This window comes from Accipiter gentilis, chromosome 15 (assembly GCF_929443795.1).
Source record: "Accipiter gentilis chromosome 15, bAccGen1.1, whole genome shotgun sequence".
NCBI lineage: Eukaryota > Metazoa > Chordata > Aves > Accipitriformes > Accipitridae > Astur > Astur gentilis.
This window is the reverse complement of record NC_064894.1, coordinates 27,883,015-27,902,624: the sequence shown is the minus strand read 5'-3', so window position 1 is coordinate 27,902,624 and position 19,610 is coordinate 27,883,015. Positions and strand designations below refer to the sequence as shown.

The following is a 19,610-nucleotide window of genomic DNA, read 5'->3' as shown; positions in this document are numbered from 1 at the left end:
AACAGTAAAATGTTAATTAAATATATTTAATACTTTAGGAATATTCCTTTAGCTTCTGAATTTTTACCAGAGGAAAGAGTAAGCAATCACCATCACCCCAGGTCAACATATTTTCTTCATATTCTGTGGTGATATTGTACATCATATGTCCACAACTACAATATCTATGCCATCAAAGTTTGATTTTAGCATATTATAAGTAGCCACAAATACAAATAAATTTACATTGAAAGAAATGCTGTATTACAGGTCAATAGGTTCAAAAGTCAGACATCCACGCAACTCTTGAATATTGCTGCCACCTTCAGGAAACACATGATAAAAAAAGACCAAAATACTAATTAGAAAAGAAATGGCAAATAAATCAGAGATTTATGGTGCCACTTGGTTATTATATTGTACTTCTGTGACATTAATTTTCATAATGGCATATAAAGATAATTTTATTATCCTCAATTTCCAATAAAGACGTAAGTCCAATGTTAAGAGATTTGCCTAAGGCCAATCAGAACCAGTGACACATATATCCTCAGCTCCTTGAAGTTTCACCAAGAAAGATTTGTGGATCAGAAAATCATTTTATTGGCATTTGGATATTTATATTATCATTGAAGCTTATTTTATCTTTAATTCATTGAGGCAGTTACTTAGCATTGCAGTGTAGATTTTATCACCTGGAACTTCAGTTCCAGTAGTTATTTTTACAACCACATGCAGAGTATCTATTGAAAACTGCTTCATAAAATACAGATGGAAAAATCAGTGTCTATATATTCACTAAGTTAAATTTTTAATCAATAACATTCCTGATTGTTATTGGGCAGGATGGTTCTGTGTTGGTGCTTTACAATGTTATGTGAGAGTCCTATCGATCCCCTGCCAGTTTCTCACTTCTTTTTGTCATACAAAAGAAATTAGGAATAGCAATATTAGTTCTCCAGTCTTTATGAAATGTCAGCATAACTGAAGTTTAATTACCAAATAAGTAAACTGACCCAACTTTATTTTTTGATTCCTGTAAGAGCTTACATGCATCTCATATCGGCTTAGCTCTCAGTGGTAAGGTACAAACTCATCTGATGTAACTTTAGCCTAAAGTCATGATACTTTATGGTTTTTTGTAATGGAACCAATGTAAATTCTGTATGGATGTGTTTTAACACAAGCCTTCCAAGTGCAGCTGATTGATAGTATGAAGTGATCCAGCCTGTGACCCTCATGCCCATTTACCCACCAATTCCTTATTGTTTGTTTTAATGGAAACATCTAGTAAGGGGTTAGTATTTCCCCCGAGTGCGCAGGGAGGAAAGGACAGATGGTCTCCAAAATAGAAAATTTCCTTTGGAGATTATTTAAAAAGACTTTCCCATCAGCAGTAATATTTTAAGCAGTTTCCTTTTTGATATTTATGATTAGATTATGATCTAATGAAGTTTCAAAACATGCTCATTGTTCCTCCAAATTTGGGAAACTCCCATGAATAGGGATGCAAGAGGGCAACAAATACCACAGTGGTCATAAAAGGGTGGATGAAGTGTCTTCATCTTTTATTTGGTGGCTCCAGAACTGCTTAGAGGGATGTCAGGGTACTCAGAAAGCTGGGGTAGGCTTCTTGTGTTATCTCCAGAGCCAGATTTCACACTCTACTTCTCCTAGTCTGACATCTCTCTTAGTCCTAGTTTGGGAAACTCTAAAATGGGGTTATCCTGGCTCCTCCGGGCCTTGATTTAGCTCTGGAATGGAGTATAGAAAGTTGGTTTTCTTTTGGTTTTTTTTGTCAAGTGTAGTTTGCCCTCCCCTTAAGTTCTTCTTTGGTATATACTCCTTTGAAAACCATATCAGCCAAGGAAAAGCATAGAGTGGGATTTCAATACATACTGCTTTGGGTAACTTATTCTATCAGATACTAAAAACCTATCCCTTTTAGTTTGCTAAATTAAAGGTCCTACTGAGTTGCTGAAAGTCTTAAACATTCTTGGAGACACTAACGGCTGTGCATCAACTACATAAAATCACAATCTCTGTAGGCCTTTGTGAGCCATCCACAAAAGGGTGGTCTTGTGGGCAGTTACAATGAAGGAAAAGAGAAAAGGCAGGGCAGAACAGAGCAGAAAGAGAGGAGAGGAGAGAAATTATGTCCCTGGTGTAATGACATTAGCACTATGACCAGCTGTTCCCACTGCTACCATTAGCTGTAAAGAAGATTTCTTTGTTGTCCACAGTTTCCTCCTTTCTGAACTGCCACATTGGAGACACTGCAAGAATATTTTAAATTTACAGAAATTTGGAATAAACTGGTAATTCAAATTTTGGGACATATTCAAGGTATGGGGAGAGAATCTTCTTATTAATCATCAGGTATGGAAATTAAACTGCTCTGTAATACTTAAATGACTCACATCCCTATAATGTTTCACAGTTTGAAACTTTGCTTACCTTATATGCTACACACTCTAAGAACTGGTGCATTTGCTGTTTCCTCTAAGTTTCTGAAATTATAGAAGTCATCACTGTGACTTTCTATGAACATTGAAATCATAAGAAGACTTGTTTGTAACTCATGTCTCCCTGGGCTAGGGTTAGGAGCCAGGGGTTTTCCTGTTTGTACACCTGGGAGAGAACATCTGGAATATTTTTGCCAATGAGAAGGATGCCTTGGTGTAAGAGACAGTGGAATTTCACCAGTGTGAAATCCGCATGAGCAATTTCACAGTGATTGCACCCTCTCTCATGTGACTGACATCCACCCATGTAAACATAATGTACTTCGGAATAGTGTTGCTCACCCTGGAGTATCACCCTCAAGAAGGTATCTGCCTGGATGCACGCTAATGATCATGCCAAATGGCAGCTGAGATCTGCCAGCTCGGCTCAGGAGAAAGGGCTCCAGGTTCCAATTGCTGCAAAACATGTGGCAAAAGAAGCTGGATGAAATACAGAAGGTGGAAGAGAGTAGAAAGGAATGGAAGGATTTCAGAAACACCACAGGTATCATGACAACATCTTTCCATGATGCCACTACAACTCCAATTTATCTTACAAGGTGGTTTATAAGATAGGAAAGGCATGCTAAAATGGAGGCTCCTTCAGTAAGGACCAGGAATGCTGAATGTTATATATACTGTTTCTTTATTCCACACCAGCCATGAAATTTTGGCGCTGTCACTTGAATCAGCGCTTGCGAAGTGATAGAGGAATTAGAAATGTTGTAACACAGCACAGCACTTCCCATTTGGTATGGGGACAGAAAAGAAGCAAAATGCTCTGTTGCATATGAAAGAAGACCCTGGCAGGGACAAAGAATAAGCTGCTGTCACCTGTAGCCCATTCCAAACAGTGCACTTAGAAGACGTGATGAGTGCGTGGCTGAGCTGAGGACTCTGGTGAGTTTACTCAAGATCCTTTGGAAGCAGCAGTCAGCAGACAATTGTTCCATTTTTTTGTTTTGTGGGTACCTGAGGGCACTGGCCACTTCAAAGCGCTGAAGAGAACAGCGTTAAAAGTACTGCAGAGACTCCATTGCAACTGATCAAAACCTTCTTTCTGAGGAACGAGCAGTAAGATGGGTTTATGTTTCAATTCCTGAATCATCACTTTTCAATACAAATACTGCACTTTACATGCTGGGACCCAATGTGCTAGTAGTTCTACTGTGAGAGACTGGATCCCCACACTTAGGTAGAGCTCTGTTACCTGAAGGGTCTACAGATACAGCAGCATGTTGTCATGGAAGATTAGCATTACTGACATTACCAAAATCGTTAGAAAAAAGTAGTAGTAAAGGATAAAAATGTACAATTTTTCATGTCACCTTACATGCAAGCACTGTCAAACATCATTATGAGTGTTTATTATAACTCATTTCCAGCTTGTTATAGCTACGCTAATGGAAAATGATTTCAAATCTAAATGCTTTCACTGTTCTGTGTTACGCCTTTATTTGTCGAACAGAAAAAAAAACCAACCAACTATTTTCTCTTTTTGTAGTATTTCCTCCATCCCAGAAAGGGACGGAGAGTTAAAAAGCACTGGAAAATACCTTGCCATTCACATTTTTATTTATTGAGACAACCTGCTCCCCTGCTGATGTAAATTCCTTTGATTTCAGGGGAAAAAACCGACACCACACTGAAGGCTGGGGGCCACCACAGGCCGGGCAAGGGTGAGCCCTGACCACCAGCCTAGAGACAGGGAAAGCCGAGTTATCAGCAGCTGAATGTTTAATTAAGAGTTTTGCTGGGGGACGACGACCCCTTACTGATTAACCTGTCCCAGTTACCCAAGCCATGGGCTTTCCCTTGAAAAAGACGGGAGAGAGCAGATTTATCTCCTAGGTCAGCGCTGTTCCTCAGCACCTTCGCTCTGCGTAATTTGGCCGACAACACAGGCGGGCTGAGGCGGGCTGGTCTTCCTGCCTCCCGCCGGCCCTCTCGCGATGTTGCTAAGGTGCCTGCGAGACTGGGCGGCGGGCGCCGCCGCCGGTTGCTAAGGGCCGCCGCCCGGGGAAACTGCGCGGCCGCCGCCGCCTCAAGGTGATTCCCGCCGGCCCGGGGTGCTGGGGGGGGAAAGGCTGGGGGCAGAGGGCCGCGCACGGCGAACGCCGCTTTCCGCGGGGCCCGGCCGGAGCCTGGGGCTGGGCGGAACCGGGAGTGTGGGCCGCTGGGGCCGGGCCGGGCGGCGGGACGCCTCGGAGAACGCCCCGCGGGGTGAGGGGAGGGCAGCCGCGGTGCTGAGGCGGGCTCGCCCCTCCGCGCTTTTAGCGATGGCCTGAGGGAAGGGGCTGGTGAGGGCGTTAGCTTCTTCGCCTGGCGCTTCTGAAAGGACAAGCCGCTCTCTTAGGCGAGTTGCCACTAGAAATCTGTTCAGTGCCAAAAAACTGGTAGGGGGTTGAATGACTGACGGTACAAATCGGGAAGGGGTAGGAATTCTCGCGCTACTCGTATTTCTGGTAACTGCTGCCGTGTGGTCTGTTGCTAAAATTATCGGTTTTTCTGTGCAAAGCCTTGCTCAGGGAAAGGCTTGTGAAAGGATAAACGCTGGCAACGACAGGCCGCTTCTGAATCATCCCGTGGGTTTTGGGGCAGAATTTGCCGTTGTGGGATGGTGCCGGGAAAATGAATTTGAACTTGAAAAGTCTGCACAAAGTGGGCTTGGCGTAGAGGTCTTTTAGGGAGAAAATGGTCCTTTAAATTTTACCCAGAAACTGAATGGGGGATATACCTGCTGAGGAAAAAAAAAACCCAAACAAACACCACCAAAACCCAAACGCAACAAACCACAAGCCTTTACAAATTAAAGATATCCATCTCTGTTAGTACATAAATCAAGTAAGAGTTTTCAAAGCAAACTGGAGGTGAAACTGCAACACTCATGATTTGCAATTATGAATAGTTTGAGTGGGGCTTTGCACTGATTGCCAACCGGTATCCAGATACTTGCACTTCTAAAAATGCCTCATCGGACCAAAATACTGAGTGAAGTTTTTTTGCAGGGGATTAGGATATTGTTCAATGCTGAGGTCAAAATGTAAGACTTATGAGAGTGGTTTATACGGACCTAAAAATGCATTGACTTTGATTAAATATCTTGAGGTGCTAATTTATAAGAAAGAGGACTGCAAATTGTGGAGTTAAGTTTATTACAAGGGTTTTGTGTGTTTTCTTGTGGCTTTGTTTTTAACTTTATTTTAATGCTATTTCTGGTAAGATGATTGAGTTAATGCTGAATTATGTTTGATCGAAGTAAAAAGTTGAGCAACTGTGGTCCTTACCACAGAGAGCTACTAACTTGAGGGACTGTTACCTCTCATAAAGGGTAACTCCTCCAGCTGGTGCTGTATGGCTTCGATTTTTTTATTTTTGTTAGTTAATAGTGTTTAAGTCTGTAGAAGTGATTTATTATATAGTCTCTTCTAAGTGTGCGTATTTTTATTCACAGGTGCTTATAGAGTCATTGATTGACTTTTTTTTTTTAAATTAAAAAAAGTCAAAGGTCTCTACATCATTCTTCCTCAAATAGACTAGAAATATATGAGGTAGAACTGCCACTGGGGGTTGGAAGTATTCCTTGGCATATAAAGAACTTTAAGCCATGAATTTAGGTTAATTAATTAATCAAGATAGAAATGGAGCTTTTGGGTTTCTTTGCAACCCTTGAAAATAAAAGTGATAAGATGCTGTCTTCTGGACTTGACAGATGTTTCCAGTTTCTCACTGCTTCTGCTTCTCCCAGTTTTTCCCAGCAGCTGTAGGGTTAAATTGACAGGAATTTGTCAGGTAACTGCAGGTGATTACCACAGGGAAATTAAATGGTTCTGATAACTCCACCTGGCCCTTGCAAAAGCTGCCAGCACTTTCCGCTGCCAGCACTTTCCATCGCCAGCACAGCGACAGCTCTGAGTAGAGGGATCCAAATGTCAGAACTGCTTAGTAATAGTGAATGAGGAGCAGCTGAGAGACTTGTAGAGGTTTCTCATCAAGATAACAGTCATTACAGCTGTAACCCCCCCCTTTTTTAAATTAGACTGTAGTCTTGTGCCTATTTGATGGGCAAGTCCTCAAGCAACTATGAACAGGAATACTCAAGGCTTAATGTAATATCTCATTTAAGAGCATTGTACTAAGATAACTGTTATTAAAACTGATTTGATTATTTTGTTTCCAGTTTGTCTGAAGATAAGCTCTATCAAATGTTTCCTGTCTGTGCTCATGTCTTTTGATAGAAAATCTCATGTTGTTGATAACAGGAAAAAAGTAGCAATTTAAGGTATTGATACTTTTCTTACCATCTTGAAGGGTAGAAAAAAACCCAAACTGAGAGCTTGTTATTCTTATATTTGCTTTATACAGATGTCTCACTTTACAAGTGAAGATGAAGCTCTGTTACAGTCTATGCTTAGACAGTTGCTGCAGAGTGTGAAGGAAAAAATCACTGGAGCCCCATCAGTAGAATGCGCAGAAGAGATTCTCTTGCATTTGGAGGAAACAGATGAGAATTTTCACAAGTAAAAATATTTTTGCTATTTTTAATACTTTAAAGAAGGTGAAATGTGTTACTATATTATTCCTGGTAAATGTTTACAATTTATATTGCTGTGTGAATGTGTATGCATTTATATGTATAGATTTTCCTGTCACTAATCAACTCTCAAAAGATGCTAATTTAGAGAATAAAATTAATTTTGCCATTTTTCTCAGGGTTTTTTTTTTTTCATTCTTGGTGATATATTTTTACTGTAATAGTAATTGATGAGCTGTTTGTGAGAGAGGAACTTAAAAAAACTGCCTAACTTAGCCAGCTCGGATGCGTGTGTACGTGTAATGTACTAAATGCACATGCAAACAGAAGCCAGAAGAAATTCTCACTGAAGGCTGTCAGGCAGTATTTTTGACACCTGCCAGACAATATAGTTTTGTTCTTTAAAATAAGGCAAATATTCAGAAGGTTACGTGGCTTCCATTTTTGATCTATCTGGCTTATATTACTGAACCCTTGTGTATCTTATCAGGTAGTCATTCTTTTAATTTATGTTTTGAATAAAGCAGAAATGCATCCCCATCACACTTCTGTTAAATTTTGATTTGACAGTGTGACCTCACTTACATGCGATCTACATTTCTGGAGCCCACACTCCTTTCCCTTCCATGGTATTCTAACTTGTTTATTTGCTACATAGGGAGATTTTTAGTATGCATTTATGACAAGTCAAGAGAGTATCAAGCTGAAATAACCCTGAAGACCTTTTAATAAGGACCAGAGTTCTGTGACCTGACTTCTGAGAAAGCTGGTTCCCTGCCAGTTTTTTCAGAAGTGGCACTATCTACATTCTCTTAAATTTGTCTGGGTTTTAGCATTGCTTTGCCAGTGGTAGAAGTTAGGTAAAAGTAAATAAGTGAAATAGAACCAGGGTTTATCTAAAATTTCACTGTGATTTTAAAACTTTAATGCTCTTGTGTCTTCTGAAGATGGTAAATCCTTTAAAATGTATTTTAGCTCAAGTTTAATTTGTATTACAAATTGTATCAGGTAACACTTTTGTTGACAGTCTTGTGAATTTTGAGCACCGTGTTACCGGGTGACAAGTAGGAGCGTAAAAAAAATTGGTTATAAACATATCAAAGTTGAAAATTACTTGTAGTTTTGAAAGAAAAACATTTTTATTTAAAGGAAGGTATATACAGTAAAAAAAGCTCGAACAAGCAAAACCCTATGAAATTACTTCCGTCAGTATTTCTTCTGAGGACTTATTAGGAGAATACTCGGGATGAAGGAGTAAATTCTACAGCTGCTGGAAATAATGCATACATAGCTTTCCCCTTTAGAACAGTGAAACCATGGCATCTGTTACTCTTTCTGTTATGTTAAAAAATTGGTGATCCTGAAGATACTTTTATTTCATGAGAAGTTTTAACTTAGATTTAATGGAAAATCAAGTAGGCTTTGAATGCAGAATGTGAGCATTACTCTCTGGTGCTGGAATATTTCTGGAGGTATTCTAGTCTTGTTCATGACCCACAGCAGTATAGGTTGGTTTTCATGGAAGGTCAGGGAGGTCATATGGCCATTTATTAGTGAGACCATTAAGAAACTTTCTCCTTGACCCTTACCCCATCCATCCAGACTGCAAGCTCCTTTATTAGTAGTGTGTGCTTTTGAATTGTCCAACATGCTACTTAAGCTCAGTATTTTGATCAGCACTGTTTCTGCCTCATGGTTGTTTTGCCTCAGTAATTGTATCAGATTTTGAGGCCTTACTTTATCCTTTGTTCCCACTTTGACATAGAAAAGACAGAAACACAGGATCCTCAGAAAGCTAATAAAAAGGAAAATTGAATCAAGTTCAAAATTTTTGTGCAGTAGTAGAAATCAGGATTTTTAACTATATAAGTAGTGTGTTTTCTGTTGTATTTTTTTTCCTTAAAGTCCTAGAGTTTTTTTTAACACTCCCCCCCCCCCCCCCCCCCCCCGTGCTTCCTTTGTAAGCTCAACCAGATCAGTCTGACTTGATTCTGCATGTGAAGTAGTAGTTCTGTCCTTGCTGAAACACTTGTTTGTTACAAAACATTTTTAAGGTGGAAGAATGATGCAGAAGATCAAGGCTAGGACATCAAGCAGACATAAACTTAGTGGCATGAATAATGATGTGATTGCTGTGTATTTCAGAGCCATGCAGTCACTGCAAAAATGTATACCCTGGAAATGTTACTGTCATAAAACAAATGGGAGAAAGTTTTATGAAAGCTTTCATTCAGTGGAGAGTCATGTGCAATTTCATTATTGCAGAAGTAAAAAGCCAGCCTTGAAGACAAATGAAAATGCAAATAAACATGTTTGCATCTTCCTTGAGATGTATTTCTGTTACTTTCATTGAGAACAAAAGTGATGTAGGAATGGAAATAAGTGTTAAATGACAGAAAAAAAAAAAAAAAAGAACAGAACTTTATATCTGATGGAACTTGAAGTAGGCAATCTAGCAGTGAGGAAGTATGTATGATTGATACAAGACACAATTTTCTGTGCTTTTTTTTTTTCTTTTTATGTATCTTGAATGTAGTCTGATATTTTTTTCTTTTTTTTAATACCCAAGAAAGGCAAAAGCTGCTGCCTGTTGTAACAGCTGCTTTTATTTACATTTGCATTTTATAGCTTTGGACTCTGTACCTACACGGTGAACTGACTTTTTTATTTGAATTTTTCTCACTCTGTATTTATCCAAATTAACAGAAAGTAGTTGCACATCTGCATTTGATATGATGAAAATATGATACATCTACTGTTTATGTATGATAACTTTTTTCTGTGTTTGTTTGCCTTGTCCTTTATACAAATCAGAAGACTAACAAAAAAAAAAAAGTTTATATATTCTGAGCACTACTTTTTAGCAATTTCTATAGCTAATACAGAAAGGACCCAGTGAGTGTTTCATTTGGAAATCTCCCTCTGATCATTCTTTTGTTTAAAAAAGTTTCTGTATCTAATAATAAGAGCGTAAAGTGCTGATTTCCTTATGTTTAACACGTACATGTAATCACAGACACCTAGTTTGTCGTTTTGACTGAGATCTTCCTCAGACTGTCCTGACATACAGACTTTCATAAGCCTTAGACGTGCTTATATGCTAGAATTTATAAATTGTGTTTTCTGTGTTTCTTCTCATTTTGCGTGTATACTGCATAAATAATAATACCAGATGGATCTACCCTAAGACAGTTCTATGTTCAGAATGCTCCAAGTAATGTTTCTTCTGGAATTTTAAATTTGAGTTTTCTTGATATTCTATTTTTGTCTACACAACCTTAAACTTTTGTCTGAGTAGGTTTTTACATTTAGAAGAAGAACAAAAAGAAATTAGAAAGTATTTGTTATTGTTTCTTCCTGGAATAGGCTGATAATGACCATATTGAAGAAAATCAAACTTTATTGTGTTTTTTTACACCGTTGAAGTTTATTTTTCTGCAGGTCATAAACCCTTACCTTAAAGTAACAGGTCTGCTGTTGCAGGTAGCGAATGTTGATATAAAGTTGAAAATGTCTAATGGTGAGCTCAAGGAAATTTGTTACATTTTAATTTTGTATATTTGTTGCAGCTATGAGTTTGTGAAATACCTTAGACAATATATAAATAATACTGTGGGATCTGTGATTGAAGAAGAAACAGAAAAATGTACTTCTGCTCAATATCAGGGTGAAGTATCTGGCTATGACACGCTTGTCCAACATGTTACTAAAAAGACCCGTGAATCAAAAGAGTGAGTATATAAATGTAATTCACATTTTTGTTTCTTCTAGGTCTTTGCCTTCCTTTCTCCTTTCCGGAACTTGTCTTGAAAAAACAAATTCTGAACCAATGGGTAACAAAAGTGATTCTTTGCTTTCAAAAATCAGTGCTAAGCAATTCAGATATTCCCACCCTACATTGCAATTTCTCATGCTTCATCTCACTCTGGAATTAAGATTATGAACTATTGTGTAAAAAGATTGGTAGCAAATGTATGAAGTTCTTGAGGTATCTAGGACTGGAGTTGGGCAGGGATAAGATCTGAGAGAAGAATCACTACGTCATGCTATTTCACTAGCTGCAAATCAAGTTCAGTTGTGATATGGAAGTTGGTCTAAAGGAAAAATTGTTTTTTTCAGGTATTAAAGTTTGATAATTTCCTTGGATATAAATGGAGACTCTGCATGACAATGTTGTTTTCTAAATAAAGAAATAAGAATATGTGTGTGTTTTGTTGTGTGTGTTTTTTTTTTTTTTTTTTTTAAGATTGCTTCCTTGGGATCTAACCAGGTGTTCTGTGAGAGTAGTATGTTTAGTCAGATCTGCTTTCATTGAGTAGTTTAAAAATTGAATTTTGAGCTATCTTGCTTTGTATTTTAGTGTACATGCAAAGATACTTCCACAGTGCTGTCTGTATAATGTAGAATTGGTATGTGAACCAACTGTGTATAATTATCCAAGATCTTTTTGACTCAGACTGTCAGATGGCCAGAAATCAGTAGGTGTGCAAAAACGCATATCAGCATATTATAGGGACTATGGACGAGATGAATTGGTTTTGAACACTGTATTTAGTAAAGAAGCCTTAAATAGAAAAACCTCTGTGACTACCAGTTAAATTCTTGTCTTAGTTATCTCTTCCCTACTAACTCTATTCACCTTCCTATGACCATTAAAATAACTTTTCCTTGGAATACAGAGGCTGGTAGCTCTCTTACTGAATTTTCATGCTTTGGATTTCAAATTTGCATAGGCAGATAATAGCCATGATTCTGTAAAGCAGTAGTTAGTGGTACATATAACATGAATTTTAGTATATACAGCTGTTTTTTCTAGAAAATATGTAAAACTTCAAAAGTTTAGTCTATGCATCACATGGGTTTTGGAATTCCTGTACAAAATCTAGCTACATAATGCTTAAAGCAGTTTTAAAAGTATTGTTTCTCTAATTAAAATAGACAGTATACTTTTGTCATCACAGTGAATCAGGTCCTTGCCTCTTTATTTTTAGTTGTCACAGAGAGTCATGATGAGAGCTTTGCTTTCGAGCCATTACAATGCATAAACAATGAAATTAAATTGAGCACCTGGAATGGTGAATGTTGAAAAATGAAAAACAACCAACCAACCCTCCACTATTTTGGCATCGGTGGTCATTTTTGTGTTGCAGAGGAAGAAAACAAAGAAGGCAATTTTTGACTCATATATTTTAGCCACTAAAATGATTTTGTACTCTACTTAAGCCGAACTATTTTTTTTCACTCTTTTTTACACAATCTTAACTTCATCTCCATCTCTGTTTTTAGTGAAACTAGGATTTTATTGTGATACCTATTCTTTCCTATGTGTCCTTAGTAAGAAAGGAATTAAAAAATACTGTATGTTTCTGTTCTAGGAGATTTTATTTTCTGTTCGTTTTCAGAAGGTTTCTTATCTAGAAGTACACAGAAATATGTTTTATGAACCATGCTTTTATAGGGTTCTTTTCTTGTCACCTGTCTGCAAGCATTCTGAACTCTGAGCATTATTGGGTCTCACTGTGATGGTCTTGATACCATTTAATGATCATTCAAAGTTCCAGTTTTGTTCATTACAATTACTCATTTTCTGTAGTAGGTAGGATGCTTAAAAGTATTTATGGAGAAAAATGTGTTAAGGAATTTAACTCCTTAGTGATACATTCTGAATTTTCATAGTACAGTCATTTATGTTAGAAAGCAGTTCTTAATCATCTACACTTATTTTCACCTAGAAAATAGATGTTAAGATGACCATTTTTCATGTTACGCTCTTTGTGTCTTTTTGTTTCGAGGATCAGGACCTTAAGGTTCTTGTGCTCGTTAAAGTTGGTAGAAGAATCTCCAATGAACTAAATAAGTCTGTATCTTATATTTTTAATTTGAGAGGTAGGACGATACACAATATGGTAATTTATATATTTGGTGATTGTAAAATAAGTAATAGCCTTAAAGTAAAAAATACTTGGAAATAAAATATCAACATTTTACAATAGGAGGTTTTTCTGAAGCAGCTTTTATTTTGAATTGTTTCCTTGTGGATATTATTATTCAATTTATGTAACTTAGAAAAACCCTGGTTTTGGTTTTGTTGAAAGAAAATTTTGTGTGCATGACCTGTACTCAAGATCTTGAATCAGGATAATGTGTTCTCTTCGATTGGTTCTGCTTGAGGCTTATAGCAGAAGAAAAATTGGATGTTGAACTTGAAGAAACATAAACAGTAACAAGGATGAGAACTGGCCTGTTTTCTCAGGGACAGATTCTCCCTTTTGGTGGATTCACATTGTTCTTTCTTAAGAACCTACCAGAACAAGATTATGTTAGTTATTTAATTGAATGCTTTTAGAAGGGCAAAAAGGAATTTTATTATAATTTCAACATATAGTTATCTGAAACATTTAAGATACATACATATTTTGATGCTCATTTTGGATTTACATTTTTTTCATTAATTTCTGTAAATTCAGTGAGTTTGTGTCTAAGTAGCATTATGCCATATTCAGTTACTCAAGATTTAATGATTTTGTTTTAATTAATGATTTTGATGCTCTTTAATATTAAAATCATTTTTACTTCTCAGATACAGAGAAATGATGCATGCCTTGAAGAATGTCACGATGGTTGTGGTAGAATCTTTGATTAACAAGTTTGAAGAAGATCGGATGTGTAATAAGGAGCTGGATGGTAAAACAAAGAACGAACGTCAGAGTGGCTATTATACAGACAACTGTTCTGACAGTGACTCCTCATTCAACCAAGTACAATGTGTTTTTTCTCTGTGTTATGAAATAAGCATGGTACTGCAAAATTGTGAAGTTTCTGTCAGTGGAGATTGAGAACAGCCCTAAAAAAAGATTCATCCTTCCTATCTTTGATCTATCCTAAAATGAATTAATTACCTTTCTTTACTAGCTATCTAACCTTTAGACAGCATATCCTAGATGACATTAATATGATGCCCATGTGCCCTAAAGTACTTACGCAAGTACTGCATAGAAAAAGGTAAAATAATGGTAAAAGCTAATCTAACTTTTTGTGATTTTACTTTAGGAGCCAAGTAGTGTGCAGTTCATTTCCAGGCAACTGCACTATGCTATATTATTTACTGAATGAACTATTATAAGGGATTTTATGAAGATACAGGAAACTTAAGTAAAGCAAAGTAAAATATGTAACGGTAATTTTGTTGCTGTAAATTTAGCTTTGGGCAAATGGCAGAAAACATTTAGAATGTTGACTTTAACGTTAAATTAGTGTAAATGTTGAAGTCCTAATTATTAAAAGTAAATTAGCTATCAGAAAGACTGATGATTTTAATCTTTTGCTATTCAGTGTAATAAAATATACTAATGATCGTTTTGTAATGTGTATTACAGAGTTACGCGTTCATGAGTCAAGAACAATTGCAGCTGCTTGCAGAAAGGCTTGACCCTGTTCAGCCTAAGGAAGTAAGTTTAAAAGAAGAAAAAAAATGTTAATGCAGATGAATGTTTATGGTATATTGGAAAACAGACTGGTTGTACATGAGAGTTCATATGTACCTGGGTGGAATCTTGTCTTTGTTGGTTCATGTATCTTGGCTTCAGTGCAGCAACGACTCTGCAGGGCAGTATTTCATTGTTCATAACCATCTGGTTCAAAAACTAGCGTTGCAGCAAATATCTTTTGTGTTTCAGCAAGTATCTTTTTTTTTTTTTTCTCCTTAGGAGTTTATGTGCTATAGATGGTCATTTTTGGTTTGAAAAAAGTTGTTCTGTGAGAAGTAAAGTTATTGAAGCTTATCTTCCTGTATACGTGCCCCTTGCCCTTCTTGGTAACTTCTATATTGTCCTTTGTGTTACCCCTATCAGAAGAGAGAGATGCTTGATGATTTGCCAACAAGCTGCTGCCAGATGGAATATATAAAGTCCAAGTTAGGTTTGCCTTCCTGTCAGTGGCAGTACTAATTTGGGTCTCTAACCACCAATCAGCACCAGCTGCTGATATTTTTGAAGCTTGGAGAAGCATCATTTTGAGAGTGCTGTCTCAGTAAGATTTGTTTGGGATTGTCTGGCAGTTGAAAAAGGCACAGTAGGTGGGAACTGGTATGAACATTGTGACTTGAGTTTTATTAGAAAACCAAGTAAAAAGTCTGATGCTCTTAAATATAGTTAAAATTTCCTGCAGTTTGTTTCAGTAATATGAAATAAATTACTAGAGATTACAGTTGTCTATGAATAGAACAACAAAAAAAAAGTTATTTGAAATTTAGATTATAATGCTGATGAAAATTCAGCAGTAAAACATAGTGTCTGGTAACTCTGTTTCCATTTTCCTTTACTGACTTTTTATAGAGCTGCTAGGCACATTTGTAGTATTTGATGATAGTTTCCTGTATTCCCTGGTAACAAAATATTTGATTACAAGCAGAAAGTAGAACATAATCCTTGCATTCATTATTGAAAACCTATATAAAATGGTTTGTTGCTTCTTCAAATATGTAGTGACGTAGTGTTTGGTCTAAATTACCATACAAAATATAGCAGAAGGTAAGTATTCTGGAATTCCTTATCTGTTCTGCACCCAGGTCCTGTTCCTTCCTTCCTTCCTCCAAATTAATTGTGAATTACATATTTGAGAGGTTGCTGTGAACACATTTGTGGTGTTTATCTTTTTGACCACTTCAGGTTCGCCAGGAAGCATTGCAGACACTGTGCCTTGCCCCTCCCTCTGATATACTGAACTCTGAGAGTTGGCCAAATCTGCGTAAGCATCTAACGATGTCACTGTCAGATCCTGATGCAACATTCAGTGTAAGCTAATGTTCTGTATTTAGTTATCAGATGTGTAGCCTTACTAAAGAGTACTGAAGAGGAATAAGAAGTTACATATGTATTATGAGTAGTCCAGCAGGGTTCCAAGACATTTTATTATTTGTGTATATATCAGATAAACTCATTTTGAAGTAAAAGAACTATATGATTCCAGTAGGTCTTGATTTAAAGGATTACAACAGGATTTCAATAGGATTTTTAGATACTGGAGTATTCATTTACATATCTTTTAATGGGAATGAAAAGGTTAGAATGTCTTTCAGCAAACATATATAAAAAAAATTGACAAAACTCTTCTGTAAAATATGTCACGTTAATATTTCCTATATAAGTCAGGTATATCCTCCATGATCATGAGAAGATGATGCATAGTAATATTACACAGGCACTGATGAAAAAAAAAGGCAGCTGCTTAAACTGCGTTTAGATTATTTATTATGCCAATTAAACCTTTTTTCTTTTTCTTTGAATTTTAAAGTGATTATCATATACATATGAAAGTTGTCCCAGCTGCTGTCATTTATTCCTCCTTCAGCTTAGAAGGTCTACAGGTTTTTTTGAAACAGTGCTATTTACAAGTCATCAGTACATTTAATAACATGAAGGCATTAATGTTAATGGAAAAGTACAACAATATTCCCTGATCTGCTTCTTTGTATCTCAGTAAGGCTTTGCATTAGTGCTGTCATTTGAAGTGTTTGAATAAAATTTCCTTTGGACTGTAGGTTTCTGTGGTCCCAAACTGTATATTTTTATAAAATATGCTTCACATCTTTAGAGATATCTCAGCAATATGTAATGTTAAGAATAATGCCACTACATATTGATTATTTTGCAATGCACAGTTACGTGACTGTTTCATACATTGGTTACTTTTTCTCTCTTAGGAGAAAATTCTTAGGTTCTATGCAAAAACATTTTCTTCTTCTCCATTTAATATGACAAGAGAAGCCTATACAAGTTTAGGTACGTGCCTTTAATTACATTTAAGACTTCATGAGCCATGTACTTCCTGAAAATCAGTTAACTTTTGTAATGAAGCTGTATAATACAGTCTGTTTTGCCACTGTTGTCACAGAGGTGAGGTTGGTCTTGGTCTTTTTTCCTTCTTTTTTAGCAAGACACTTGGAGTTGTACTTTCTTTCTGGAGAATATTCTCTTCGTATTTCAGCTGGTCTGGATGTATCTAACACAGACATAAATCGTTTACTTAAAAAGGTATAAATGAACTTTCCATACCTTTTTTGTCATTACTGAAAGTTCATGCATTCTTTATTTTTTTAATTTTAATAATTATGTTTTCAGGTCCGTCTTTTAAATGAGTACCAAAAGGAAGCTCCATCTTCCTGGATACGTCATCCAGAAAAGTATGTCACCTTAAAAAACCTGTCACTGTTTCTTAATTTAATGATTTTCAACATATAGGTGCATATAATTTTAGCAGAAGTTTGATTACAGGATGCACAGATGACTGGTCAGTGATAAGGGGACGGAAATATGAATAGAGGGTGGGAAAAGTGGAATAGGCAAGTTGCATAGAAGTAGTCATGGGTCATATTAAGCTGCTTACTTAGCTTTTGAAGGGCTTTTTAACAAAAATAATTTGGATGTATTATGAAGTAACAAGTGTAGTAAAATATGTTATCATGTAGCAGAATACACATGTATGTTATTAATTTTATTCATTGTAATACAAAGAATTAATGCCCTGACAAGATTAAGTTAAAGATAATGTCGATATTTATGATTTCTCTGAACAATGAGGTTTTACCAAAAATTTGTTCATGAGTATTACTGGTGGAAAGATTTAAGTGATTTTTGTTTTCTGTTCATTTTTTTCCTATTTGCGTCATAAGGTACATGGAAGAAGTAGTGGAGAGTACGTTGTCACTTTTGTCAGTAAAACACGAGCCTAACCATCCTGCCTCTCCAGATTTTCTGAGTCCAGTCTACTTCTTGGCTCTGCTAGATATCAAAGCAGTATGGTTTAAAAAGTGGACGGTAAGCAAAAAAATCCCAACCCAACAACCCCGTAACTTGTTCATGTCTAACATATATTTTGAAAAGTTTGATTTATGACTGTTGTTATCACAGACCTATTGTGACCTGATAACAACCTATAATGAGCACTGTCATTAAGGAAGTCTGGGTTGGTTTTTTTTACTCATTTATGTCCTTTGCCCTTTAGCACTACTCTCTCCCTCCATTTCTATTCAGTTACTAGTTTTCATAAAATTTCTGAGAACTTACTGTGCTTTGGTACTTCAGTCCCTTTGTCATAATTGACTGACAGCTATCAAAAGATAGAAATAGTTTTCTGGAAGAAGTGATGAGCGTGAAAGTGCAGTTACATATATGATATGCTGCACCCGACTTGCGAACCTCCAGTGGACATTAGAGCTTTTTGCAGCCTACCATATATAAATTTATAATTTAGGATTTACATGGCAATGTCGGAACACATAGTCTTACATTTCAGTGTAGTTATTTTTCTGTTTATTGCATGTTCTGCTACACATTTTTCGAATGACTTAGGTTTTTTTGTCATCTTAGATGTAGTGCAAACAAAAGGCTCTGTTGAGTTTAATACTGGTTTATACAAGCTGGAGTTCAATACATTGAATATATACTGTGCACAGGATCCCTAATAGAACAGAATCAGAGATGATTTCTACTTAATTAGAAAATAAAACTTACATGTTTGAAGTTGACATTAAGTCTTCTTTGTCATTTTAGCATGCGTATTACAGCAGAACAGTGGTATTTAGGCTTTTGGAAAAGAAGTATAAATCTTTGGTAAGTATACCCAAGGCAAATTTACTTGGAACTTGTTCTTGCTTTGCACATTGTGGTTTGAGCGGGGTTTTTTTTTTTTCCTTTTCCCCTTTTGTCAGAGCTGTTCAATGTTGTTTAGCTAGATGAACCTTATTGATTTTAATTTTTTTAACTTTCTCTTTGCTTAAATGAATCATTGTTAAATGCAAAGAAGGGAATGTGACAGCTCTGAGTAAGGGGAAATTTGGGTGTTTTGTAGAAGGTGTTTAATTAGGATTATTATTTATTAATTCCTTATGTTGCATTCATATTTAGAATTATTTCTGACAATGTATAAAAATAGCAAATGGTGCATGAAAAATATCACAAAAATTCTATGCTGAATTTGGATTTTTGGTGTAAAGAGACTAAAAAACCACCATTGTGTTCTTTAAGTTAGGATATGAAGCATTAAGGATTCAAAATGTCAGCAAAATAAATCAAACTAGGAAAACATCTTCAGTGATGTAGGCGTTAATCCTATCACATATTCTGTGTGGGCAGATCTCTTCACCGGGGTGGAAGTTTCATTGTTTTCAGTAAGACCAATATAGATGTGAGATCCACTGATATAGACAGGACTTTAGCTATGTTTTGTAAAATCTTGTAATACAAATGGAATATAATGTAAAATATATGTAACTGATAAAACCTTGAGATGGGAGACAAGGATACAGACAGCTATAAAAGATGTTTGTCTTGTTTATCTGTATGCATAGAACAGAGCATGGAGTAAAGCATGTTCCATGCAACAAAAAGTTTATAATAGGAAGTCCGTGAGCAGGGTAGTCTAATCAAATTTATAAGCATAAAGTAAACATTCAATTAAGTATTTTTTTTTTATTCGTTATGTCTGTATATTTCACTTACACTTGTGAATATATCTTAGCACCTCCAAACTAATAAATCTAAATGTACTTTGTTTATGTGCTGTATTTGTGATTAATTTCTAAATTCATGCTGATA

General features: G+C 36.2%; 1 protein-coding gene across 4 annotated transcripts in view; it reads left to right on the top strand.

Annotated features, from left to right (window-relative positions):
• Positions 1-4,392: 4,392 nt before the first annotated feature.
• The window catches only part of TBC1D32 (TBC1 domain family member 32), a 90,619-nt gene continuing 75,401 nt past the window's right edge, over positions 4,393-19,610 (top strand). For 2 of the 4 annotated variants that reach the window (XM_049818160.1, XM_049818161.1), the window contains exons 1-11: positions 4,393-4,532; positions 6,849-7,003; positions 10,587-10,748; positions 13,598-13,775; positions 14,394-14,465; positions 15,684-15,809; positions 16,718-16,796; positions 16,948-17,048; positions 17,136-17,197; positions 17,687-17,831; positions 18,567-18,626. In XM_049818160.1, the coding sequence (XP_049674117.1) occupies positions 6,849-7,003; positions 10,587-10,748; positions 13,598-13,775; positions 14,394-14,465; positions 15,684-15,809; positions 16,718-16,796; positions 16,948-17,048; positions 17,136-17,197; positions 17,687-17,831; positions 18,567-18,626 (1,140 nt within the window). In that variant the 5' untranslated portion in view covers positions 4,393-4,532. Of the gene's footprint in view, positions 4,533-6,848; positions 7,004-10,586; positions 10,749-10,788; positions 10,851-13,597; positions 13,776-14,393; positions 14,466-15,683; positions 15,810-16,717; positions 16,797-16,947; positions 17,049-17,135; positions 17,198-17,686; positions 17,832-18,566; positions 18,627-19,610 lie in introns of those variants that run through there. The other 2 variants (XM_049818163.1, XM_049818162.1) reach the window with 2 other exon arrangements.